The 27753-nt window shown below is 41.2% G+C and overlaps 2 protein-coding genes and 1 non-coding gene across 3 annotated transcripts; all 3 read left to right on the plus strand.

Moving 5' to 3' along the window:
- The first annotated feature begins 266 nt into the window (after positions 1 to 266).
- On the plus strand, positions 267 to 21185 carry cavin2a (caveolae associated protein 2a). The gene is made up of 2 exons (XM_005925803.3): positions 267 to 1010; positions 17805 to 21185. The coding sequence occupies exons 1-2, from the start codon at positions 414 to 416 to the stop codon at positions 18648 to 18650; spliced, it is 1443 nt and encodes a 480-aa protein (XP_005925865.1). The 5' UTR covers positions 267 to 413; the 3' UTR covers positions 18651 to 21185.
- Positions 21186 to 23322: 2137 nt separating this feature from the next.
- trnas-cga lies at positions 23323 to 23404 on the plus strand. Its single transcript has one exon. It is a non-coding gene; the product is annotated as a tRNA-Ser (tRNA).
- A 606-nt stretch (positions 23405 to 24010) lies between these two features.
- nabp1a (nucleic acid binding protein 1a) lies at positions 24011 to 27750 on the plus strand. The gene is made up of 6 exons (XM_005925800.3): positions 24011 to 25033; positions 25254 to 25392; positions 25492 to 25563; positions 25949 to 26033; positions 26218 to 26287; positions 26819 to 27750. Exons 1-6 carry the CDS (start codon positions 24940 to 24942, stop codon positions 27019 to 27021), a joined length of 663 nt encoding a protein of 220 aa, XP_005925862.1. The 5' UTR covers positions 24011 to 24939; the 3' UTR covers positions 27022 to 27750.
- The last annotated feature ends 3 nt before the right edge of the window (positions 27751 to 27753 follow it).

A 27753-nucleotide genomic window follows, 5' to 3' on the forward strand; every position in this document is an offset into this window, starting at 1 on the left:
CCACCTGAGTGTTGTAAACAATAGTAGCCTTCACAGATATTTTTCAAATGCAGCCAGGCTTGTTCAATGTGGAATGGGTGGCAGTCACACGAAAACACCACACACACACATACACACTGCAACTCTACCTCTATATTGTCAACTGGGCTAGGCCCTCACGGTTACCATAGCAGCCTGGCCCCTCCCTCCTTCCCTGCAGGGGAGGTGTTTTGAAAGTTCACGGCGTGTTTGTGCGTGTGTAGGGTGCAGAGAGAAAGGGGCGTGGAGGCCGAGAAAAGTGCAGGAATTAGTTTACACCTCTCTCCAGTTGCAACAAGTGGCAGCAGCAGCAGCAGCATCCGAGAGTCTGCAAAACTTTCCCGTGTGCCTCTAAGACACGCAGTCACTGCGGGACCCACGACCACCCGTGAGCCATGGAAGAAGAAGCGCCCCACGCCGAGCCCAGCAGCAGCGCCTCTGGCAGCACCCACACCATCCCGCAGCCCGAGGGCAGCCCCCAGCCCGAGAGCAGCCAGCAGTCCGAGAACCCGGAGCTCCTCATCCCGAGCTTCTGCCCGGCGTCCTCCCCGCCCACCTCGTCCTCTCCGACCCCGACCCCGACCGGTACCCTCTCCAGGTTCGGCTTTAAAATGCCAACCAGCCCGGGCGCGGTCGCCCCTGGGAGCCCGGTGGACCGCGGACAGGTGAGCGCAATAACGGTGGTGGCGCTGCTGGACAAGCTGGTAAACATGATGGAGGCGGTGCAGGACAACCAGCAGCGGATGGAGCAGCGGCAGGCCGACCTGGAGAACGCGGTGCAGAGCGTGCAGGGCGACGTGACCCGCTTGACCAAGAACCACTTCACCACCGCCTTAAACGTGGACAAGCTGCTGGAGCGCTCTCGCAAAACCAGCGGGCACTTGAAGGAAGTGAGGGTGCGCCTGGACAAGCAGGCGGTGCAGGTGAAGAAGCTGGAGAACAACCACAGCCACCTGCTGAAGAGGAACCACTTCAAAGTGCTCATCTTCCAGGTAAGGGAAGCACAAAGAAACACTAACGTTGTGTCCAAGACGCACAGACAGCATTCCAGCCAGAATAAACGCCCCTTTGTGCTAATTTTAAAGGTGCAGTCCCCCGAGTTTTTATATGAAGCTCGTTTTATTCACAAACTCTAAGTCCAAGTCTGTAAACGCAGCCAGACAGTTAATTTAGTTGCATGAGCTGGAATACTGCACACTCTGAAAATGTAACGCTGGTGGCGTTATAGTGACGTCAGCACGGTCCCTTCACCTGGGTTTAAAACAGTATCTGAAGCAGACCAAAATATGGCGTTACAAACAGAGACATGATCAGGCAGGGAGACGTAGCACTAAACGCATCATGAATTCAGCAACAACAAAGATGGTTTGGAAGGAAAATGTCAAAAGGAGGGGAAAAAAATCCTTTTTATAACCCTTATTTTGGGGTAAAGTCGGCAGATTTCTAAGCACTATTTATCAGATTTGACAAATTTGTGGTTCCTATGCGTGCCATTTTTATGACCTGGTAATATTCCAAAATAGCTGCCCAAACAAGTGTCTGGATGCATTTCAAGATGGCGGCAAAGTGGTGAGACCTGCTCCTAGAAGGAAAACGGAGGGAAAAAAATGAGAACATCTTCAGTGTAACTCGAGTAACCTTTTAAATTGTTTAAAACTCAGTGTTCAATGGTTGGACTACTGCTTTAAGGTAGATGAGTGAACTTGTGTGTGTTGGCTTTATTTGCATTTACATTTGACTGCAGTTTTGGGTGTGTTTGGTTGTGTGCACACTCGCCATGTGCCTGGTTGGCACTGACACGTGACGAGTCGTAAGTGATTTGCGACATTTTCATTTTCAGCTCTCCAAAACTTGCGGAGCAGGCTTTTAAACAAACACGTGTGCACATTAAAATAAGTCTGAGCGAAAAACCAACGCAAAATATAACCTGATTATTTATGAGTTGCGGCCCTTTCGAGTACATTTGAGTCCTGTTTGTGAGGAGAAGGGTGTGTCTGGGAATGGAGCTGCACAGGATAATAGAGGAGGGCTCAGACTCTGACTTTAAGTGGATCTGTTTACACCCCACAGTCATAATTCAGAGAGACAAGTGGTTTCTTTGGATGGATTTCCCACTTTTACTGCCATATCACACCTGTACTCAGGCAAGGAAAAAAAAGTTCTCCACTTTCTGTAATTCCAGGAGATGGTTTCGAGTGAAAACTATGACTAATGGTTCTTCACCTAAACCGTCCCTCACTTATCAAGGAACATTAAAAGAACTGAAAATTGTTTTCCATACATTGTTGCGCCGACTGATGACTGTGGGAGTCTTCGTGCATGGTTTTTCACGTGTGCGTGGGTACCTGTGAGCATGTGTGTACTAGTTTGTGCCCAGGTAGTGAAAAGGGGGGTGGTGGGAGGGGGCACTGTTGACACAGCCAGAGCCTCGGCAAGCTTTTAACCGCTGTTGTTATCTGGTTTCCCAGGTACTGAGGCTCTGTTGTTCAAACGCAGCAGGTGCCAAGATCGTTTAGTATGTATGTGCTAGAAGGGAGTGACTTGTTGCTTTGGAGATAATGAGAGTGGACAGTGCTGCTGGCTTTCGATGCACCGTCAAATTGCATGTGCTCGAGTTTCTCTCACCTAAGCAGCATATAAATGAGCATGAGTAGAGTTTCTGTTGTTATTTTGGGTTCTGCTTAAAATGTTCCTTCATTTTCCCCCCAATTTCACGTCAGGCTAAGAGGTGGAGTGTTTGCAGATGGGTGTAGAAAGACTAGGAATGACCTTAAGGGCGTGTGTGCAAAACATGTGCATTCTTGCAACTTGCCCAGTGGATGTTACGCTGATATGTTGGGTCAGGTGTTTACAGCTCCAGAGCTTGTAAATGACACTCAGAGTGCCCCCAGGGGAGTGGGTAGTAAAAGAAGTTAAATGCAGCCCTTGTTCCTTCACCTGTTTTACTCTTCCATTGCTTTACACCTCTCCTGATCTCTCTTATTTGGTACCAGTAGGTCCATATTTTCTCCATCTAGTGCTGTACTCTGTTTTTTGTCTGGTATCTTTTTATCTGCTCTGTTTCACTCCCGGTTTCTGTTTTTTAAACTAAATCCACCTTTTTTTTCCCCCTTCTCTCTCTCTCTGGTCAAACCACCTGTCCTGGTTCCCTGAAACTTCGCTAAAGCACATGCCACACGTCTCACGCTGCTCTTTGATATTTTGCCGCCCACACTAGAGCCAAACTTTCTTCTATTCACCTCCCTGCTCTGCAGAATTGATCCAAAACCCTGTACGTGCTAGATGAGGCGGAAACACAGAGGGCTGTTGGTTAAATGCCCTCAGTTGCACGGAGCAGGGGTCCCATACTAGCTTTGGCCGCGGTCGGTCAGAAATGGCAGCGATTTCTGCTGCATTCCTGCGCATAACGAGGACTAATGAGGTCTTAATTACTGCTGCTTGGGCTTTGTTTGTTTTGTGCATCAGTGCTTTTCCTGTCTCCGCACGGCCCTCCCATCTCCAGGCCTTTTGTTGCTGTGTGCGCACACACATGCACAACAGACAGAGTTCCAAGTCATCAGAGATTCCGCTGTGTACAGTGTCAAGACTGTTTTGGTAATTTCTCTTTGGAGAGGTAAAACGTTGGATCGCAGAAATTTCTTTTCCTATTATTCGTCACATAGGCGCGCTTCAAAGGCTCATTACCTGAGGGGTCTTGGAGATCTTATAGCTTATCTGAATTTGCATCTCTGTGGCACGCTACATGAAACGCGCTGTATTTGGAATTTAATTTGCTGCGACAGAAAAGTCATTTATTCTAAGTAGATCATAACGCTCCCATCTGTGTTTATTTCACTGTGGAATAGCCTCGCAACAACCACGTCAACCTCTGTGGCAAATTGAATTTGAGCGGCGTGAGGGTTTTATTTGTTCTGTCACTTTGCATGTGTGCAGAGCTTTGCTGTATATTTAGCAGCGAGAGTACAGCTGTGCTTCTTTCCTCGAAGGGATGGGAAAGGGGATGTTCGGCGATTGTCTGGGTTTGCAGGATCGCTAATCGCAGAGAGCCAGTGGGAGCAACAGAAGCCCCGTCTCTCACACCGTCACACTTACATGACCTATCAAAGATCCTTCATATCGCTCTGCGAGGAAAGAGAAACAGGCTCTCAGGCCAGAATAAACACACTTACTGTGTTTTGCTGCTGTCAACTGGACAAAACGTTCATGTAGTTATATTCACTCTTTTCGCATCGGCTAGAAACCTCTTTCCCACCTTTTACCATTTGATTGATTGGTTTAGAGTTTGTCATTTTCATTTTGTTTGCTTTGCTACCGGTTGATTTGGAGCCTTTATACAGCGACACAAGGTTGTGAATTAATCTCAGCTTTCCAAACAGGAAGAAAAGGTTGTTTTCTTTTGCTTTGTTATTCTCTAAAAGGGAGGAAAAACATGTAACGTTCCAAGCCCTGCACTGTAACTGTACTGGTAGTTCAAAGAAGCTGAATGAGCAGGGTTGGGAAAAAAAATCAAAATAGTAGTAGTTGTAGTGCACAACTTTAAACTCTTATTCAAGTCCCAAATTGTATATTCAAGTGAACTGTGACACAACAGACAAGAAAAAACCTTCAAGCTGAACTCAGGGTGGCTCTCTTATTAGCTTTCCTTATAAAATCTGTTTTCTAACAAGAGTAATTAGATATTTGAGTGCAACTGGAGTACGTATTGTGTATGTTCACAGTATTTTTACAGGTTGGAGCAGGAAGCTGTCTGCAGGCTACAGTCGAGGTTTGTTGTATGTCTCCCTCTTTGACGTGGTCGATCTCACCACGTTATGGCTGAAAGCAGTGCTAGCTGTTTCAGTGCATTCAGACCTGCTGTGCATACATGCCGCAGATGTTGAATACAGCAAAGGTGTAGTTAAAGTGAGTAACTAGTTACGTTACTTTATGCAGCCATGGGTAAAGACAAAATCATCTACAGTGCAGGGAAAGGAGGTTGAAGTAATATTTGGCTTTCTTAGCAACTAATAGTGTAAGTTCAGAACTTTTTGTCAGATTGAAGATGGAACCGCAAACGTTCAGTCACAAGATGAGTTCACATCTCGGAACATCCAAGTGATGACATTTTTTGTCCTTTTAGTTTTTATTAAGGCCTCAGTCGGGTAGCCCTGCAGACCCCCGTCACACCCCGGGCACAAGTGTATTCTCTGATCGTTTGGCGATTGGTCACAAAGAATGTGCTGGACCTTGTGCTGCAACCGACGTGCAACTTTTACTTTGAAGACAAATGTTGTTACTTTTTCACATTTCAGTTTTAGTGCCTCTTACCAAGTAGTTTGAGTGTTTGCAGATAAATAAGCTTCTTCCATGCAAACTACTGACCACCACACCACTCTGCTTGCAACCCACCAATGCAGCACCATACACCTCTTTGCAACCAGTTTCATGCTAGTAACTACTAGCAACCACTCGCATTCCCTAGGAACAGGTGGTTGCCAGATGATCATCAGCACATCTGTAGGCCTTTGTGACTGAGGCCTAAAGTTAACCATTTGCAAACCTGCATTAATGTTTTATTCTGAATCGTACTTGGTTGAGGAATGGGGCTTAAATAGCTGTTGGATGTATTGCGTCCATTGTTTGGCTTAGTTCTCAACCAGTTTTCCGGTTTATCCTGTAACTGTACTTTTTTAAATATTAAACCCAACACAATGACTCTGTATGGCTGATTAGTATAACTATCATGAGTTTTGCTGAATAATTATGGTTAATTATTGTAATTACATACACACATTTCTTGTGCTTTCATAGAATCACTTTAATAAAAAGGCTCGTCAGAAGCTCACTGAGGATTGTGCTTCTTTACTTGGCTCACCAGCAGAATATCTGAAGTTATTTACAGAGATGATGGCTGTAATCTAATGTTACATAATACACAAGTAACTATACAATACATCTTCTCCAAAATGCTAGTAATGTTATACATGTACAATGATGATAAAGGACAATAAAGAGCTATTCTGTTCTATTGTATAATACATGCTCATACTCAACAGTAAGCGAGTAACACTGCAACTCAAGCTGAGCACAAGTTTAATTTAAAATCAAAGTCTTATTTTGCCATTTCTTTAAGCAACAGGTGGGTGTGGTGGCTTTGCAGTTGTGGAAAAGTTACTTTAAACAGAACTGATTTTAAATGTGACTGACAGATAAGATCTGTTATCATGTTCCAGTTCAACAGATAGGAAATGGATTAATAAAGCTCACGACTCAAATTACATGTGTGCGTTTTTTTGCCTCTTACGAATCAACATGTGATAATGCATTTTGCACAAAATGTAGATTTTTGGCTACAAATCATGTGTAAATTGAATTAGACCACATGTACAATGCTGACATTTCTAGATAGGATTCATGTGATCACGAGTATGACTTGTGTCCTCTACAGTGAGATTTTTTTTTTCTGTTAGGAATATTTTTAGAAAGTGCTGTTTGAAGCAAGACTCTAAAGAGTAAAACTGGTCTCAGTGATAATAGTCTCAAATGGGTGTGCAGCCTTTAAGGCGTGCTTTCTAGTTGAATAATGAACTATGTTTACAGCATGGGTTCTCGCTTTGTTATCATTCTTTCTTTTCCTTTCGGGTTCATTCCTCAGATAATCCTCTGGCTTTTTCCTGACAGCAAAAAATAAAAATGGCAGAACTGCGAGTAAGGGATAAATATAGAGTGAAAAATGATAAGAAGTCGGAAAAAAAAGGCAAAGTGAATATGTGGCCTGCAATTGTCAGTTAATGATAGTATAAGAACGAGTGTGGAGATTATACAGAAGTTTGTAAATGAGCAAACCCCATGCATCAGAATGGGGATCTATTACCTTAAGTGCTTACTTTTATTCCTGATGTAACATTCAGGTTTGACGAGTCGGCTCAACAGTTTCAGCCTCTGAGGCAAAGGCAAGTTTGCAACCGCAGAATGTTTGAGTAAAATAGCATCTGTAACAGCTTTAATAACGCAGAAAAGAGGTGGTAACATTAGAGCCTGGATGGGTATCTGCAACTGACTGATACTGTATGACTGATAATCTGGTCTGAGTGTTTAATTTATGATATTTTTGCAGTAAAGTCATACTTGCAGACGTACAACAAAGGTAGTAGTCTCTCAGTGTATTGCATGATGCAATACACGTCTTTATTTGGGAAGCGCCGGGAGCATTTTCCATGATATCTCAGATTATTAATAAGGTAATGAAGCTCAGTGTTTCCACCACCGTGGATTTAGAAGGGTGCCCCATCTTCCCAGTTGGACATCCCTCCAGGAAACTGAAGGCAAAAAAGTGGATTGTGTGCGCTTCTTGAATTTCTGTGCGGTGTACAGTTTCACTAGTTTTTGTGCTCTTGGTTTCAGTGTGTATATGTCAGTTTCATGATATGCTCTGTTACAAGATGCCCATCACCTTCTATCATGTCCACGTAGAGCAAAGGAGAGAGACCACTGAAGTGAGGAGGAAGTTACTGGAGTTGAAACTGCCTTATAATCTCACTGCTAGTGCAGCAAAAGCTTCTCAGCAACTGCTGATCAGTGTAAAACATGGAAAGACTGAAGCTCTTCTACTTAATCGAATTAAAAGGGAGGGGGAAAAAACTAAATACAAAAGAAACGGAACATTTTGGTTTGTTAATAATGTCCACTTATTTAATTTATATGGCTGGCTGCCAAAGCTGCCACTTGTGTCCTCTGCTCTGTTTCACAATGTGTGTAAAGCCCCACCCCTGCCCACACATTGAACTAAGTACAGACTAAGGGTAATGCCACCTTTTTGACAGGTTTTGACATGTCACTATATGTCAGCAAAAACGTGTGTGTGATGACATTACTGTAGATTTATTTATTTTTTCCAAGAGTAGCTTTAAAAGCAGAGACCACCCTCACTTACTTCCATTGCAAATCCAATAATTGAGTTCAGGAAAGCGCTTGTAGCGTTATTCCTAGTAGGGTAAAGAGTCGTTTGCCGTTTCTGACTTTTGTGATCTGTCTAATCCCTTCTTTTAGGCCTCTACATTCATGCCCGGAAGAGAGACAACAATAACTATTTTGTTCTCATTCCTCTGCTCTTAAACGGAATGTGAAAATTTGACATGTTAGCATTCCTGTCTGCACTGCGGACACATGTGCCCTTTAACCTTTGTATGGAGTAAACATTGTGACAAATAGAGAGCCTTATCAAAAATGCTCCCACAGCCCTTATCAAACAATGGTTTTGATACACACGCACACAATGAGCTTTGTGTGAAGAAGGATCTTGAGAGATTCGAACAAAAAAGCAAAGGGGGGTTAACACAAGAGTGCAAACTAGTGAAGATATTATTTAGCACTCTGCATCATTCTCTGTTGGGTAGATTGTGCTAAACTTCGGGATCTGGTTGATGCAGAGGAAGTACAATAAGCGACAAGGCTCCAGAGATCAAGTCAATAAATGGGTTTGTATAATGGATACGAGGCCATAGGTGAATTAATTAGGACTGGAGAGCTTATGTGACAGAATATGAAGCGCATCAGCAGCCAAAGTGCACTCACGGTTGTCCTGTAAATAATAGGTTGTGTCAACAGGTTTCCTCAACATCATCATTTATGTCAACAGCAATAATGGCAGCTTCTCTAGACTGCCACAGCTTCCATTCTGCCAGCACGTAAGCATGACATCGTGGCTCAATTGGTTATTGTATTGTGCAATTACACAAGCTCACAGGCCCAGTAAACATGCTGTGTTTTCTTTTGGTGAGGCAGATATGGGAGGGGTGCAAATGCAAAAGAATGCTCCGAGTTGTTTGCAAAGCTCTGTGGGTATTACGCCAAGGGGCAGGATTCAAAATTGGAGCAAAGTCGTTGATGAGATTTTTTTTTTTTCTTTTTTTATGATCATGTTTGTCATAATTGATACATATTTGGAATGACGGGCTACAATAGAGTCCTTGTTTCTACATGCAGAAGTGAATGTGTAGAGCACAGTGGTATTTTATCAGGTCTCTTGGTAAAATTACAGTCAGAATAGTAGAATTCAATTTCCTTTTCTTCATTTCCTTCCTTCCTGTGTCCACAGATGGCTCTTCATTCACACTGGGTTGGAGGGTAGACGGGATGTGAGGTTTTGGAAAAAGCTGGGTAGGGGTGAAAGTGACTGCAAATGTGCGCAATCATGTGAGTTCCAGGTGGACTTGACACTGCTATTGTTCTGGGAATAGACGAGCGTGGCTGTGGTGTAATGGACAGTGGTATTGTACAGATGGTGAGGATAGGCAAATTTTGAAACTGTGGGAAGATGGAAATCTTTCACAACTTTGTATTTGACCTTTTGTTCTGACTGTCGAAAAAGGGGGTAAAAAATCTCTGTATCTGGAGCTGTCCATTCTGTGCGAGCAGCACAGTCATTCCGCTGTCTCGTCTGTTTATTCTTTTTAAAATAAACTTCCAGATTTCCTCATTCTAAAATTACAAGAGTAAAAGAGATTTCTGTGTGAGTGGTGGTGATGCTGTGCCCTCTCATTGCTGCTGTTCCCAGGAGGCCACCTGACTAACTATACCAGCACACCTGCTCCAGCCTCACCTGGTGGAACCCCGTTCAGCTGAAGAGCCAGAAAAACACACATTTAATTGCTGTGTGCTTTGGTGTCCTGATTATTTTCTTTCTGTGAGCTATTAATGGTGAAGTTTGCCAATAAGTTCTAAACAGAAACTCCAGTTGAGGTTCATGTGAATGTCGAGAAAGCCAAAGACTGGATTTGTCCTCTGAGGTCCATCCTGTGCTTTCTGAATATGTGAACGGATGTTTGTATTCACGTGCACGCATATGTAAACTAAGAGGAGAGAAGAGATACAAAAGAAACAGTATAGGATGTCATGGTGCATGCGGTGTAAACATGAAGTCACTCATCCAGTAATGCGAGCCCAGTTCACTTCTTTCACTCAGTTGCAACTCTGCCTTTCCCCACCCTGATCTCTTTATCTGAGTACAGCAAGTGACTCTTGAAGCTTAGCAACATGTTGCATGCTTGCAATTAGATTGTAACTCTACCCTCCAACTTGTCCTGTCACCATTGCTACTTTTGTTAAAAAACATGTCCCAGGAAAAACCGTATTGTTTGGTAGCATGGGTGACATATTAATGAATTAATACAACCTTTCAAAGAGCAGTGAATTATCAAACATTGCATATAGAGGGCCTCTGTGGATGCCTGTTCAGTTGTCTCTGGTGGTGAATTAAGAGTTGAATTAAGAAAAACTCCTTCTAATCCACTCCTTGATAACAAAATGTATTGAGTCCTGCTTTTTGACTGGGCAGTTAAAACCTAGCTGCCTTGATAGACAAAATCAAAATGATGTTTCTTCTTTCATTTGGCTCTAATGCAGAACAGCAGAGATGTGGAGAGCTCTGTTGAACCTAATCTTTCCAACTTTCTGAGTAGAAATAGGCAGCTGACAGAGGGAGGGGAAGAAACATGAGCTTTAGGTACTGGTAATGTGTTATCTTCACTGCACCTACTTTGATGTCTCTTCAGCTTCTCTAGGACTTGAGGTTGACTTCAATAGTGAGTCAACATGCTTACCTTACTTACTTACCCTTGGCATTTAACCCTGTTTGTGCTATTGGTGCCCTTTGACATATTTTAATGTAATCAGGGAGTCTGTGCTTCAGTTTTGTTGACTGACGTGCAGAATTTTATTCTTAATCTACTACTAGTTTTAAGTCTAGGCTGCACTAATAATAGTGTAAATCTGTAAATACAGAGTCAATAAAACAATCGATGACATAATGGATAATTCTGTCTTTAGCTCATCTAGCCAAAATACCAATGAGCTCATGTCATAGCAAAGTATCTAGTAATCTGTCCACAGTTCACAAGAATATCTATTCTTTCTACACTTGTACAAAGTGATCACCTAATGGATCATCCAAAATGTGCCCAAGGTCACAGTTGTTGTTTTATAGGCAATATTCCGTGAATTACTATGGTGTGTGGTGTTCATGTCTGTGGAGGAGCTGTCTGAAAACAAGACTGAAAGGAAGGAGGGGAAAAAACATAAGCAGTGTGGGAAGGTATGAGAGAAAAACGTGTCTCGGCATGTTCTTTTCCCGTTCATCCCGCGTAGGCACCGGCCCTAAGTCGTAGAAGGGTGGTGAAAATCCTGTAGTGCATTGTGGCATCATGTAGGCTAAAAGGCTGCTCGTAATTTGACATAAACAAATGTGTGGTCAACAATACGAAGAAAAAAATGTGTTCATGTGCATATATTCAGTCAATGAAATAATTATCTTGACAGGCCTACATGCAACAGTTACATGGGCTCTTGAACTACAATATATAATTATTAGTACAAGATATCTTTGAAGTGTGTGCCCTGTAATGTACAGTAAACCGCCTGTCACACTAAATTAACTTTGTTTTGTGGTTGCTTCCAAATATATTTTAATTATAATGGTTGGCGTCCTACATGGCTGCACACAAACACTCAAACACACATGCTGTATCGCATTCTCGGGGGCTAATGAGCGATTGCTTAGATGGTGCATTAATTAAGAGGGTTCCCAAGAGCCCTGTACCAGAATGCAAGGTTCACACACACACAGGACACTCATGGGTCAAATGGTATTTAGGGAAATTTTGTTTGTTGCTTGCTTGCTAACACTGTTGGGAGCTAATCTGAGGGCAAGCTAATATCACACTATTTTAATATACTTGGGCAGCCAAACAAACCAAAGTTATATCTCAAATTTCATCTCTGGTAGCTCGTATGAGGTACTTCATTACGTACATCCATTAATCTGCATTTGAATGCTGGTGTCTAATAAGCCAGTCACATGGCAGCAACTCGGCTCCTGTAGACATGGTCAAGATGACCTGATGAAATTCAGACTGAACAGAATGGGGAAAGAGAGGTGATTTTAATCACGTTAAATGCGCCATGGTTATTGGTTGGTCTGAGTATTTCAGAAACTGCTGATTTGCTGGGATTTTCTCATACACCCATCTGCAGAATTTCTGGAGACTGGTCCAAAAAGACAAAGGTTTCACTGAGCTTCTCTGAGCAAAATGCTTTGTTGATGTCAGACTTAAGAAGAGAGTGTCCAAGCTGCTTTGAGCTGATAGGAAGGCAGCAGTAACTCAAAACAACCATTCACTACAACCAAGGTATGCGGACGAGGATCTCTAAACGCGCAACACGTCAAATCTTGAAGCAGATGGGCTACAACGACAGAAAACCACACTAGATGCAGACTAGAGGCTACAGTTTGCACGAGCTCACCAAAACTGGACAACAGAAGATTGTAAAAACATTGCCTGGTCTTATTAGTCTTGATTTCTGCTGCGACATTCAGATGTTAAGGTCAGGCCTCTTAGTACAAACTGATCATCTAAATGCCACAGGCTGTTGCTGACTTGAGGAATCTCTGAGGAATGTTTCAGCACCTTGTTGAATCTGTGCCAAAAAGATTTGAGGCGGTTTTAAAAGGAGATCCAACCCAGTGCTAGTGGTGCAAGTAAAGAAGTGGCTAGTGAGTGTAAATCCACCCAACTTTCTGCTTTTATTCCCATCTATATTCACAAAGTTTTCTAAATAACATGTAGGGCCTAAAATGTAGACGGTAGTTTCTGATTCACGAAGTAATAAAAAGATCCTTTCTTTAAAAGCTACTTCACCCTTATGTGCTGACAAATTGTCCCACAAATCCCAGGTTAAAATTATTACATTAGAAGCACTACAAGCATGTTTATAGCCTGGCACAAACACTGGATTGTCCTCCATAGGTAGTTTACCCCTTCATAACAACTTTAGTTGTTTTAGATTAAGCAATCGCACTGGTTACCCTGTTGTTCTCTATAGAGTCCCATAAATATAGCACAATGTACATCTCTTGGATTTAAAGCCATCTCCATACATTTTGAGCAATGCATGTCTCAGTTAATAACAGTGTTACTGAACAAACTCTTGTAGATTTAGTCACAGGTGGGCTCAGAACTCAGTCTCTGTGTTTAATTTGCCTCCCACACACACTTCAGCACCCACACTGATTACCCCAAACATGTTTGAGCCAAATCACAAAGTCTGTGACGTGCCCAGACTGGTGCAGAGGTGTCAAGATTGAATCTTTAGAAACCTTAACTGCACAGAACAATCAGGGAAGATTAGTGTTTATTACCAGGAAATGCTCCACTGGGGGTCAGGAGAGGCCATATTGGCTCTGATTTTTTTTTTTTGCTAATCACAGCTGGTCAGATTTTAGATGGGTGCTTAACCCTTAAGAAATCTCATACATCATGCTGATTAAAACTGCCCAACTCAATCTGAAGTGTACACACACGAACAGAGGAGATAAGCACAAAGCCTGGAGCACCATCATCTTCCTAGAAGTGAGATTTCTGGCATTTCTCTGTAATCTCTAATGTGTTTGATTTTTTTTTTTTTTTTTTTTTTTTTTTTTTTTTTTTTTTTTTTAATTTATCTATCTATTTATTTATTTATTTTAAAGCTGTCACCCTCAGAGCTCCTGGCTATTCTGATTTGTGTCTGCATGAACATGTTTCTGTGGCGGTCCTGCAGTGTCAGACCAGCAACAAAATAGGGCATTCAGATTCTGCCCATTCACGAACAACAATGAAGTGCCACAGAGAACAAAACTGAAAGGGAGAGATTACAGTTAAACCAACTGAGAGGCAGCGGGTAACCAGAGCTGTTCCCCAAGGTGCCACTCTTTGTCTTTTTTTGGGGGGATTTCAAGCCCCAAATCCAGAGTGCATCACAGTTCCCAATTTGTAGGACAGATGGCAACCCTCATTTGTTTTTGAGGGCACTTTTGGGCTGATATTGTTTTTTAAAGAAACGTTTTGAGTTGCATTGAAAGAATTCTTCTATTAAAATGTAATTTTTAAAATTACAGCATTACATATCGATAAGTAACTGGTTAGTTGCGTGATGAAAAGTAAACACCCAAGTGCATTTTTCTTGCACAGGTTTGTTACACAGCCAGCAGGTTATCTACTCTACTGTATATTTAACTCTGAGTCTACTGACTTTACCCCATTGCATAGTAAGTTGATATTTGTAGCATTTTCTGCACCACATAACCAGCATCAAGCTTGTTATTTTCCTCAGAGTGACACCTGACTTGCAAATAATTACTAGCATTTAAAAAGTAGCCATAACTATTATGTAGAATAACAGTGTTTTGTGAAAGGTTACACCTAACACTGGTTGGTGGTGAATAAAGACTTTCTACATTCTCAGATCATGATTTCTTTGATATTTTGTATTTCTTAGAAACATCCCAGAAATAAATTTCATGAGGTGTAATTTCTTTAGAAATTGCCATATGATTTCTGGAAGCTGTTGTAACTGGCTTGCACTTCTGAAATGAATCTGCTTTATCAACTTTACTCTGTCTATATTGCATTTTATATTCTGAAGCTGTAAAACATGCATTGTTCTTTTACTTCACCTTAAAAAACGTGTCCCTTTTCTTGAAGTTTTCTGGGTGTTGTGCTTTATATAACATGCTGACAGATTTATTGGCTTGGCACACCTCTACTGCGAATCACAGCTGCATGTTTCAGATGAAGCTGGAGATATCAGGTATCTGCAAGGTGGTTAAAAACAGGAGGGCATTACTTACCATTTCACAAAAGCTTTACATAAGTTGTAGTTTAGGTGCTCGGAAAAGCTACAGCAGCAGAACATAGCCTGTCTTCATTTTTTCGGAATGTACAGTTCAGGTGAACACTGCTATATCGTTGACCGGCCGCTATCTTCCTATTCCTAAAGAAGTTGTCATCTACCGATGACAGAGATTGATGCTTATCTGCTATGGCATGACAGATAAACAGCTGAAAGAATTCACTAAGGCTTCATGAAATTCACTTTCCTTCCCACAAAGGATGCAATAAATGACAGCAGAGCATGAATACGTTTAGAAATGGGCCATATACATTTTAAACATTGGGAAATTACGAGCATGCGGCAAATGGTGTGTTTTGGGGTATTTCAGATTTCATGTCACCCAGTTTGGTTGAGTTTGTGCAGAAGATCAGACGAATTCAGAAATGACATTGAAAATGTGAGGATGTTTTCTTGCAAATAAAGAGTTAAATCTTTTGCATACAAACACTGCAATCACAGTAATTTATATTGTTGCAACTGATTGGGCTTTTTAATTAAGGCAAAATTAATTTATATCATGGCTCATTTTATAATTATTATCATTTTGCGTCTTTTTTATGCATCAACAAAAGGGCTACAGAATTGTACAGAATGGGGCACTTTTTAGGCATTTCAAAGACTTTGTTGTTGGCCTTGTTCCAGTGTGTTTGGCCCAGTCCACTCCAAGAAAGATGGAACAACAAACCATCCTGATGCTTTAAGCGTTCTCATAATACCCAAGAGCTACTATGCATTCTTTAAAGTGTAGTCATATTTGAATGAAGACTCTTTCTTACATGCAAGGTGCAAAGAAAAAGCTAGTGGTTTCGTTTTTTATGATAATATGAGTGGTATTTGGCAGTGGGCAATGTTCAAGAAGCTCAGAAGAGGAATTGCAACACAAATACTTGACTGACAGTCTTGTCTTTTTATTGAGTCACCCTAGTTGCAATAAAAAAAGATTTGTCAAGGTCTCCTCGGGCCCTTTTTTTTTTTTTTTTTTTTTTTTATTTATTCTTTTTCTCTTCTTCTTTCTTTCTGTCTGTCTGTCTGTCTGTCTTTCTGTCTGTCTGTCTGTCTGTCTGTCTGTCTGTCTGTCTGTCTGTCTGTCTGTCTGTCTGTCTGTCTGTCTCTGTCTGCTCTGTCTGTCTGTCTGTCTGTCTGTCTGTCTGTCTGTCTGTCTGTCTGTCTGTCTGTCTGTCTGTCTGTCTGTCTGTCTGTCTGTCTGTCTTCTGTCTGCTGTCGTCTGTCTGTCTGTCTGTCTGTCTGTCTGTCTTTCTGTCTGTCTGTCTTTCTGTCTGTCTTTCTGTCTTTCTGTCTTTCTGTCTGTCTTTCTGTCTTTCTGTCTGTCTTTCTGTCTTTCTGTCTTTCTTTCTGTCTTTCTGTCTTTCTGTCTTTCTTTCTGTCTTTCTGTCTTTCTTTCTGTCTTTCTGTCTTTCTTTCTGTCTTTCTGTCTTTCTGTCTGTCTTTCTGTCTTTCTTTCTGTCTTTCTGTCTTTCTTTCTGTCTTTCTGTCTTTCTTTCTGTCTTTCTGTCTTTCTGTCTGTCTTTCTGTCTTTCTGTCTGTCTTTCTGTCTTTCTGTCTTTCTTTCTGTCTTTCTGTCTTTCTTTCTGTCTTTCTGTCTTTCTTTCTGTCTTTCTGTCTTTCTTTCTGTCTTTCTTGAAAAGAAATGACCAAAACCGACAAAGACTAGAAAGAGGTCTTTATTGTATTTAATATTGTAAGTTTGTTTTCTAGTCAGTTTTATTTTTGGCTTAGTTCAGCTTTACTTTTAGTCAGCTATAAAGGTTAATGGCACCTTTACTGGTTATTATAACTGATATATGTAGATGTTAAAGATCTCAAAAATGTGCTCCTCCACTATTGATCTGTGACCTCATATTACAGTGACAGATTTCCCACAAAGTTCACATATTCAAAGAAATCGATCAACTTAATGTACACGTCATTGCTTCCTTTGAGCAGAATGTGGGAGGGGCTTCATGTGGCTGAAATTACCATATAAGGAACATCCACTCTGACATCATACAGATCGAGGAGCAGAAAAAAGTGTCTTAAAATATGTTCAGAACACTCTGAAACCTGAGGGTTTGGCTCAGAGTGATTATTTGTGCATATGCTGATTTCATTACTTTTTGCGCGTGTGTGTGTGTGTGCGCGTGCGTGCGTGTATCACAAAATAAAGAAAAGCACTCAAAACCATAATGGGTCCGCTTCAAGAAATTATAGAAGTTAATTTAGTCAGTCAGCTCATACATCATGTGTTATGGACTGTAAAGCATTAAAATGCATTTCAAAGTTCACACTGTGCTACATTAAATTGGCTCAAAGATGAGAATACAGTGGCGATATTTAGGCTCTTCCAGGGAGGGTTTGTTTATGAGCATTTCAAATGTGTAGTGGGGTATGTCAACCACTGAAGCTTCACCTTCACTCTGCACTCACTCCTGGGTGTGAAAGGATAGGGGCAGTGGTGGGTGGGCACTGAGGCTCATAAATCCCCAGTGGAGGAGAACATTGGCTGTGTATGTGTGTGATAGCATGTTTGTGCACAGATGGGTGGGGACGAAGTCAAACGGAGGCGGGGGAGCTCATAGAAAAAGAGAGTTGAACAAAATGAATGTCTGCATATGGAAATGATTGCTTCTTATTTTACCGGGTTAGTGGTTATCGGTATGTTTATGGATGGGGAGGTCGGCGGTATAAAAGACAGTATGAAGTGTTTGACTACTGCAAAGAAACAGGTGGAATTCCTCAGGCACCTTGAGGAGAAAATCTGGGAGGCATGCAGAGACTCGTTTCTTCAGTCCTCAGCAGGCTGAGAATATTAAACACAGACGTCAGTTTCCGATGAATCAGAAACAACTGTGCTTAACCAAAAAGTACACAGTAATGTGTGCTTGAAAGTGCAGTTTGAAGTACACCTTCTGTACTTAAATTGTCAGGATGTAGACTGTGGTAGCAATCATCAGTAGGCTTAAGTATAAACCAGCCATAGCCAATCCAGACAGCATTAGCGCATTGCTTGTCAGACTTGCCCTTGTTCATAGTTTTCTTTTACTCATCAAAATGATTGCCCTCTTGATAAACTTCTTTCTATCCTTCTGTTTCTCCACCAGGAAGACAATGAGATCCCTACCACTGTGTCAGTCAAGGACTCCCTCAAGACCCCACAACCAAGCCAGTATGATGCAGAATCCACCCGGCCTGCTCCATCTGTTACAGGCTCCACTGATGGCATCCATACCCAAGATGAGGTCCTCCAGAGCGTTAACCTGTCCTCCGACGATGAGCTTCCAACACACGAGGAACAAGATAGTCTGGATTGTGAAGGTTTAGGGGCCACTTCCGTATTTTATGAGAGAAGGTCTGACAGGTTCAAACGGTCCAGCCTGAAAAAGGTCGACAGCCTCAAGAAGGCCTTCTCACGCCAGAGCATCGAAAAAAAGATGAGCCAGATCACCACCAAGATCGTGCCACCAGAGAAACGTGAGAAGATCAAGAAGAGCTTCACCCCTAACCACCCCAAGAGCCCAACTGCCAAGAGCTCCTCTTTTAAGGTGTCTCCCATGACCTTCAATGTCAAGAAGGTCAGAGACGGGGAGTCTCCTTCACAAGATGTGCCCAAGTCTATAGGAGGAGCCCACGTAGAGATTCCTCCTTTGGGAAGCATGGATGCCAAGCTCAACCGGGCAGAAGTGCATACCCATGAGGGGGTTGTGGAGGAGATGCTAAGCCCTTCCAGCCCAGAAAGCTTGAAGGCAGAGTTCAATGGAAAAGCATCAAGTGAGATTAATGGTGATCATGTTGCTGGTCTGGCACTTCCAGAGCAAGATGATCTTGGTGTGGATGATGAAGAGGATGAAGAAGAAGAAGAAAAAAAAGAGGAACAGAAAACTCCTGTTGAGACGGCAGCAGATACCCAGATTACCGCAGCGGCAGTTGCTCTGGAGCAAGTTTCTTAATCTGATTGAATTTTGATCATAAGCTCTAGTTGCCCGTTTATTCTTTTCTTTCATTGCTGTGTGCTCATTACTGAGCACACAGCAGGCACAAATTATCCCTCCACCGCAAACTGTCTCATGTTCTCGTCTTTAGCACCTATTTACACTAGAAACGTCCTCTCGACCTCTCGAGGTAGTCCACCCCCGAACCTTTCCCACAACACTACCTTTAATTATCACCAGAAAAGTCTAAAAACCCTGATGTGGTCAGCAACCCCGGACAGTACTTGTTGTGAAGAGTTCAGATTGAAGCTTCTAGTGCAACTGCTCCATGAACTCTGTAGTTAAGTTGTCCAAATAAGGCAACGTTGCAGAATTTACTCTCTTCAGCTGGTGCCTACCACTTCAATAGGTGCACATCTCCTGGGCACGGGACCAAATACCTCCCTCCTGCTGTGTTTGTCTGCTCCTGGCCCGCTCTTCCTCACTGACAGATAGCTTCTTTTGTTCTTTGTGTTTTTGTGAAAAATAGTAAATCTTTGCCAACCGTGGTTCTGCCCACAGCCTGGTGAGGCAGTGTGTTGCCAGGTTGTGCAATAGTTGGAATGGGACTTTTCAGCATTTTTTAGTGAAAAGGTCTTGGGGTGGGTTTTTTTTGTTTGTTTTTTTTGTTTTGTTTTTTTTAAGTAGTGGACTAGAGCTTGTTCACTGAAATCTTAGGCCTATGCTGACCTGATGTAGACGAACAGGTGGCTGTGTCTTGCCTCTTGTCCTTCACTTCGGGTTTTACGCATTGCATATAGTCCCATAGTGAGATCCACTTTCGTCATTCCTAACAATTTAAACATTGACTATCTGAAACACTATTTGAATTACATACTGCTGCCATTTGACTTCTAACAATTATCTGTTGCATCACATAGAAATGAAATGTAATAGATACATTTTAAAACCCTCAGAACATCCTTAAAAAATTGTGGTTATTATGGTTGAATTAAGTTTGAGTTCAGTCACGCTGATGCAAATAAAGCATATGACTGCAGTATAGAAGCTGCTTGAAATGTAGAAGACATCGTTTTAATACTGAGATACTAAGTGTCTCTTTTGGAGAAATGATTATATTTTTCTATGTGAGGCACACTGCTATGCGATAACTGCCTTCAGTACATAAATTAAATGTATCTGTGAGATTTCTGTCATTATGTGATACTTGGGTGATTCTAAATTGTTTGTCTTGAAGGTGTTCCTAACTTTCATGGTGAAATGTTTACTGGGATTCATATGTTTAAAATGTAAACACTGTTTCATCACTAAAGCCCGTCTATCTTGTTGCTGCACAGACATTCACCTGCAGTGTCTTTATCATGCACCAGCTGGTATAAGGAACTGCTCCCCAGTAGGCTTGGATTCCTATGCTTTTTGTATATAAGAGTGATAGTAAACCATGCCGGAAATTCCGTGGAGTTTTTAATTTTTTGAAATTAACTCCATGAGACATTTTAAAGGAGGTGCAAACATCAACTTTGTGTTTGAAAGTCATTCCTTCAAGTTCCTGTAAAATGACCCTTCTCTTGTTGCTCTTCCCAAGCTGTCCAATGCCATGACTTCCTAAAAATAATTTAGCAAGCCCAACCAAGTGCAGTGGATCCAGAGAGGTCACAGAAGTGGATAAAGGCAGAAGGCAGCATTCCTAGGTTTGACGGATGACTCTTTCTCAGCCCATTTTTCATGCCCTTGGCCTCCTTATTGGGAGTGCAGAGAGAGGAACAGCGTACGTGGAGCCACAGGTATTATGCCCCAGCAGAGGCTCCTGGGCATGAGCTCATAGTGGAGGGCGAGGTGAGATGTCTAGAATAGAACTTGAGCTGTTGGGAAAGATGCTAAAGTTGCCTTTTAGCAACAGTATGTGCATCTTAGTAGGATTGTGTTTAAACTGTGGGAACCAGATGTGTTACACTGCTTCTGATTGAAGTGAGTAATAATGCTTTAGTCTTAAGTCAAAAAATAAAATCTAAACTATACATTAAAGATCAATTTATTAAAAGTGTGGACACATTCCTAATTATAATAATAGTTGAGCTTAAGATTATCATTGAGGTGACTCGCTTCATATATGTGCCACATTTTAAAAATAAAAACAAATTTAAAAAAAAGAAGTTCTTACACTTGTATTCAGTCAGTATGTGTTATGCAGGAACATATGTATTGTTTTAGCTTCATTTGTGGAAAATCAATGGGAATATTTAACATGGGAAATGAACAGCAATATAAAAAAATCTTATGTATACATCAGATATCAGATTAAATAGAGAATTTACTACAGCAAAGCTGTATAGACTGTGTTGTATGTTTACACCACGTGGGGGAAAACCTACTATCCACTGTTGAAATACAACTAAACAAAGTATGTTAATTGTTAAATATGCTGTTTAACTAATGTATTGTTGTTACTATGTTTAAGCAGTAATCTAAGGGTATTCATGGCTCTGTTTTTATAATTGGCCTCTGCAGCTTGCTTGCATTTCAGAGCTTTTTTTTTTTTTTTTTTTTTTTTTTCTGTCAAAACGGTTTGTAGGTTGAAGTAAAAGTAAAGAATTTTATCTTTCACTAAAATTCAAACCCAAATAACAGTCCCTGCAAGCACAGCACATTTTGGTATTACAGTATTTGGAGAAAAAGTGCTTTGTGTGTTACAGCAATACTCTGCACGTTTATTGAATAAGATCTGTTAAGAATAAATGCATAAAGCAATTTGATATGTATCCTTTTGAACAACTTGAGTGTGTTTAACCTTTGCTTTTCATTTACATTTTTCATATAAATCACCCAAGATGAAAATGGATTGAACACTAGGTGTATGTGTACTTTCTGCTTATTCATGCAAATGTGCTACTTGGTGATATCTGGTCTGCTAAAAAATAAATGTATACAATGTGTATTTGTTCAAAAGTCTTCTTTTCGTTCTTTGCATTGTTAAATCTACGAGTTATGAGGACCACGGTGTGCTACACACTTTGAGCACTGTCAGGTAGTGATCTTGTGTTTAACATAATCTTTGTTTTTGCTTCTTAGCCGGCTGACTTAGATAACCACTTAAACCAAAGAAGTTTCCTTCATGGCAGAAGATTACTCATCACTTGAGGGCTTAAATGTGCTCCCCTCACCAATCTTGTAAACATGCTGACCTTTCCTTTGCAGACTTTAGTATTGTATACATTAATAAACATTTTATAACACTGAAATTGTTTTGTTTGTTTTCTTTTAATCTATGTTAAGGTTAAACAGGATAATGGTGTAGATCTTACATAGAGGTAGGTAAAGATTATCTATTGTGCTTTTCCTTGTTTTTCTGTCAAACTTGTGTGAATGCACATATAAAATACGACTATAGTTGTAAATAATGAGGTATGCAGTGTGTACAAGTAATCCTTGCTCTTAGATCTGTATGAGGTCATTAAAAGCAAGTATTCCTAAATGTTTATAGATAGCTCAGGCTTGAAGTTGCTTTTCAAACCACCTGGAGATGGCCATTCAGAAGCAAGCTACCCTTTTCAGCGAGAGAATGTATTAAGGGCCTCCATATGACCCAATATAAGATGAATGCATTATTGTGAAATGTGAATCCTACAAAGCTAGTAGAGTCCTAGTAGTAGTAGTAAGTCTCCTTTAATTCAATACCTTTGACCTAAAATTGCGTAGAAAACATGTAGGCTAGTTAAGCTTGTTGCTGACAGGGCTGTATGGTTGTTTAGTTTTGTCATAGGGCTGGAATCTAGTACACTTTAGAGCAGGCAGGGCTGTGTATCACCCATATCTGAAAGGAGTGGCCAGGTTACTCAGCCCTTATTTACACAGTGTGGATTCATGATACAGAGATTAGATCAGATTATTCATTCTCATTCTATATAAACAACAAAATCCAGGTTGGTTGTGGTTTAACGTTGCGCAGCACCGTAGACAAACCTTAACCCCCGATCCCTAGCACTAACTATTGACTTTATATATTAACCATTGACTTTATATACACTAGCACTGAGTAGCAAGATCAGTAATCAGATACTGTAGAAATACAAATTTCCATTAATTTGGATTGCACAGTAACATAAGATCACATTATTCCTTTAACACAGTTTAATCCAATTAAAACGGAGACTAACCAAAATGTTCTGTAGAAGCGATTCGCAATAAAAACCCTTTTGATTTCAATTTTGATTTCTACCAATGAAGTGAGGGAATCTTCCTGTTAATAAGAGGATATCGATACCGGCATTCCCTTTGCCAACAATAAACTTTGGAAGGAAATTTCCACAGCAGTCGTAACCTTACTTTTATTACTGTCCGATACAACGTTTATAAAATCCACAAGAAAAAACTTATTTAAGATCACTATATTTTACGCAGCTCTTTTGCGTACATCGTTAAAACGTCTAATGAGCTTTATTTCTCCGACGTTTGTGAGCGAGCGAGCGGGGTGTTTTGATGGTGTTTGTCTCCCTCCTATGTCCGAAATCAAGCAAACACCCTGCGCTTCTTCCACCGCCCCATCCTTCTTCTCGTTCACTGCACAGTAGTAAGTAGCACGGTAGGAAACGCAACTGTTTGTTTGCACAATTCAGCCAAATATATATGTAACGTAAACGCTCGGCAGTGCTTATGTTTATAGTGAAAAAGATATGTGGGACCAGATTGTATAGTCACGGTGGCCGAGAGGTTAAGGCGTTGGACTCGAAATCCAATGGGGTTTCCCCGCACAGGTTCGAATCCTGTTCGTGACGTTAAAACTTTTGATTGCCACAAATTTCTTCTTATAAAAGACGCTCACACTCAATCGTTCAGAAACTTGTCAAACTGGACCCAATTTATTGATTTAATACAATGTGTGTCCCCGAAGGGTTACCCACGATACCTAGTGCTAAATGACGGATTCTACACTCTGAGTGAAATCTGTGTTTAAACTGGGACACCTTGAAGAAAAAAACAACGATAAACCGAGATTAGTAAAACGGATGCGACATTATTAAAAATAAATAAATAAGCAAACCACCGTTAGTTTTACGGTTGATAGTAAACTCACATTTCCTCTCGTCTCGCGTTGTTTGTGAATGGAATTCATTTGCTATGGTAAAAACCAACTGCTTTCATTTGCAACTCTAAACAGCTAGGTTTTGTGCCTTTTTATGGTTTTGGATGCAGTATCTTACAAGAATACAACTATACAATTGTTCTCTATATATTGATTTGTCTATATAAAATCACATTAAAATATACTTTTACGAATATACCCCTTCGCCGTGTAGAAAAATGGAATCGTCCGGTGGAGATAAAACTGACCGGCAGTACAGCTGACGTAGTTTTTGGGGCATTGTTCAAGAAGGTTGAACCGTGTTGTTGGCAGTGTGTACAGTTTTTTTTTTTTTTAAAAATAGCGTTTTGGGGGCCGTAGTATTTAGGGATTAATACCTCGGACGTTTAACAATAAGTGTTGTTCGAACAACAGCAACGCTACTGGGGCAACAGATAGTTAAAAATAGACACACTAGTCGTATAACAAAGCATTTGGCCAGACTGCGCGCTAACAAGGCTAACAGTTCTTTATACTTACAAAAGGCACACAAAGGAAATGCGGTCGATTAGTTTAAAAGCATTAAAAAGAAGTGTCTAAATGATCGAGTGGGTCTACTAAAAAAGGCTAGAAGTACAGGCAGCACATTAAGCTGTAATGTAACTTGCAGTCAGTGGAGTGGTATTTGTTAAAACAGGAACCTCAGATTGAACCAGGGATTCTGGATTTGTCAGCCTATTGGTATCTGATTTCGAAACATCGTTTTGAGTACTTGACAGCTACTTTGCAACGGATTCTACGTTAGCTAATTTTATGAGAAGAATGAAGCTGACATTATGGCGATAATCGCGAAAAACGAGATATCCAGACACTCGTATCCTGAAACTAAAATAAGGTAGCTAACTGGGAGCTAGCAAACATTTAGCGAATTGTTCCTTAGCGGAGCTATCTTGTCACCCTGCTAGTGTCAGTTAGCTGTAAAGAGTATAGTTGTCCTTCACCACTGTCACAAGCGTTTGTGTTAAGTTTAATGTGGGTTATCTAAGGCGCTGGTCCCCTGTGTTTTATGTTATAAACAGTTAAGATACGTGTTAGAAGTAGCAAGGCTGACAGGCTAACTAGTTAGCTAAGCTGAAGCTAACGGTTTTAGCTCCCCATTACATAGTAACGACAGTTATAGCTGCTGAGTTTGAGTGACAGGAAGAGAGACATCAGTGGTCCGTTTTTTTTCCACCCTCGACACTAATAATGGCAGCACCAACAAACGAGGCCTTGTTTTTGATAAAGGATGTGAAGCCTGGCTCGAAAAATTTGAATATCGTGTTCATCGTTTTGGAAATAGGTGAGTAGTTGGACTGTGAGGCTAAAGCGGTCTCTCCCTACATCAACTCGTGCTCCTTTTTCTTAAAGGGACCGGCAGCTTTGCTGTGAAAGCCATGAGAGATACAGCCTAAATACAGTGAGGCTTTGATTTAATACTGTTCTATGTGAAAGTTGAGAGTTGGCCTCTGGTAGAGCTATTTGTACCTTGAGTCTTTTTGTTTGTTTGTTTGTTTTGTTAGGTCGAGTAACCAAAACGAAAGATGGCCATGAGGTGCGCTCATGCAAGGTGGCAGACAAGAGCGGTAGCATAGCTATCTCCGTTTGGGATGAACTCGGCAGCCTTATTCAGCCAGGGGACATCATCAAGCTAACCAGAGGGTAAGACTGCGGATGTAGAAATCTTCAATGTTGCCAGAGAGATCTGTGTTTGCATATTTTGTATGTCTGCACCAGTTTAACCTGGTATTTCTCTGCTAGCTATGCATCTATATGGAAAGGCTGCCTGACCTTATACACTGGAAGAGGAGGAGATCTACAGAAGATTGGAGAGTAAGTAGATGGTCACACACATCTATTTATGTAATGCTCCGGTCCCTCTTGGAATTCTGCTTAGCGTATCACTCTGTTCCAGAGTCATGCTTTGTAAAATGTAATGGTAACAGGACAGTTTTAAAACACAGTCAAGCATTTTAATACATTTCACAAAATATGATTGGAGCATTTTTGAAGTTTATTTCTAAAGCGAATAAAATTTCATTTTATAAGTTTGCACACTGACCTCTACTACAGTACAGTTTGTGGTTGTTACAGTCTGGCTTTCCCTTGGCTGATAAATTGTGAATAGTGGGGCATTTCTTCCTAAGGTTGAGTGCAATACAGCTGATGGCTGAAACTATCATACAAGATGATTAAATGTTCTCTAATATCTTTCCAGATTCTGTATGGTGTATTCAGAAGTGCCCAACTTCAGTGAACCAAACCCAGAGCTGCTAGCCCAAGCAAACCAGCAAAACAAGTCTGTGAGTACTCTTAGGAAACTGGCCAGCCGGTGCAGACCCCTCAAGAACACTTTGGTTGTCCTGTTCTCACGCAGATCTGTGCATTTCCCCAAATAAATCAAGCTAAACTATCTTCTGCAAGCTTTCTGCATGCCTCAGTCTAAGTGAAAATATATTTAAGGTGGCCTTCCTCTTTGTCTACCAGGGGAAGCCTGACCAGAATCAGAGGGGGAACTCTCCACCCAATCAGAATTCAGGTACATCTGCTCCACCAGGTCAGTGTATTTTCCTAATGCAAATTTTGAGTTAACCACAAGCTGACTGATGACTTGTGTGCATGTGTTACGTAATGGTACACTTTGATGCTAACATTGGGTTTGTTGTTGTAGTCACCTGCATTTACAAAGCTTTATGTCTGTACTGATGGAGCCTCAAAAACTCAGATTCCAGACAGGGACTGGCATAAGGCGAAGCAGCTAAAAGAAGTTCGTCTGTCATCAATTGAATTATTCACAAATGTGCTTAATAATCTTTTAAGGGATGAAAAGGCTGGCATTTCAAGGGTTATGTAATTTTCTCACTTAGTTTAGTTTTAACTAGAGTTAAAACACAACTTGGCGGTAAAATAAAGAAAATACACCAAACATGAGGTGGCAATCATGATCTCTCTTCTAACAAATGACTCATGTTGTGATTTTAAAAGGAAGAAGGTGACCTGTTAAAACAAAACACACTTCAGTCGCACCCACAAATGTGAGACAAAAAACAGAAATGAGTGAGGACTGACTCATGTTTCTAACCTGCAGGTAACGGTGCCATGCCGCCATATGCCAACAATAATCAACCACCTGGTGCACCCCGTGACCCCACGTTTGGGAACGTCGGGCGGCCCAATGGACGGTCGCCTGGCAACGGTGCCCCTTCGGTTACTGCTGCTGGAGCCCCACCAGCTACAAAGTCCTCAGTTACAATTAGCAACGGCAGGGACCCACGACGTGCCAAAAGATGAAATTGGGGGTTAGAAGGTGCAGGGGAGGGTGGTATGTGAGAAATCTATGGACGTCACCATTTACCCCCCTCTTACAGCTTTCCGACCTGTCTGCCCCGTCTTCATCACAGCCTGTGTTGGCTATAAAAAAACAAAACAAAACAACTGACTACTTGCAGAATTTCTTTCTTTTTTAATCCAGGCTAACATGATCAGATGTGTTGTCTGTCATCCGTAGTGCAGGTAGTGCTCTCATAAGCAGCACAGTGTGATTATGATCTACCACTTTATGCATTTTCAGGGCTTCTTAGATAGTCGCGACCTGGTGTGGCTGAGGTGTGGGCAGCTTCCCAGTCTGCACCCTTCTTCTTCAAGTTGCCAGTTCTGTGCCAGTGTTACCCCCCCCAACTCCCAAACAAACACCAACCTGAACCCTTGCCCTCTTCATGTTCTTTAAAACTATACACCCTACTTGAACACTTGATGCACTTTCTTCTCTTAATTTATGTCGAGGCTTAGCTGTCATTTAATTCAGGAAATCAGTTTCTGCTTTATTTAGTTTTTTAGAGGAAAAAAAAAAGGCCTTAAGTTGTGAAAATAAGTAGTTGAACTGACTGCCCACGTGAAACTCTTCAAACCAAACTGTTTTCTGAAGTGACTGTGTGAAAGGAAAGGTGTTAGTTTTGAGTTTTAATTATTGGTAGGTAGACTGATAGTGAACGGTTTCTTTTTTTTTTTTTTTTTTTTTTTTTT

Source organism: Haplochromis burtoni, unplaced genomic scaffold (genome assembly GCF_018398535.1).
Source record: "Haplochromis burtoni strain Fernald_Lab_line unplaced genomic scaffold, NCSU_Asbu1 Contig_87, whole genome shotgun sequence".
Taxonomy (NCBI): domain Eukaryota; kingdom Metazoa; phylum Chordata; class Actinopteri; order Cichliformes; family Cichlidae; genus Haplochromis; species Haplochromis burtoni.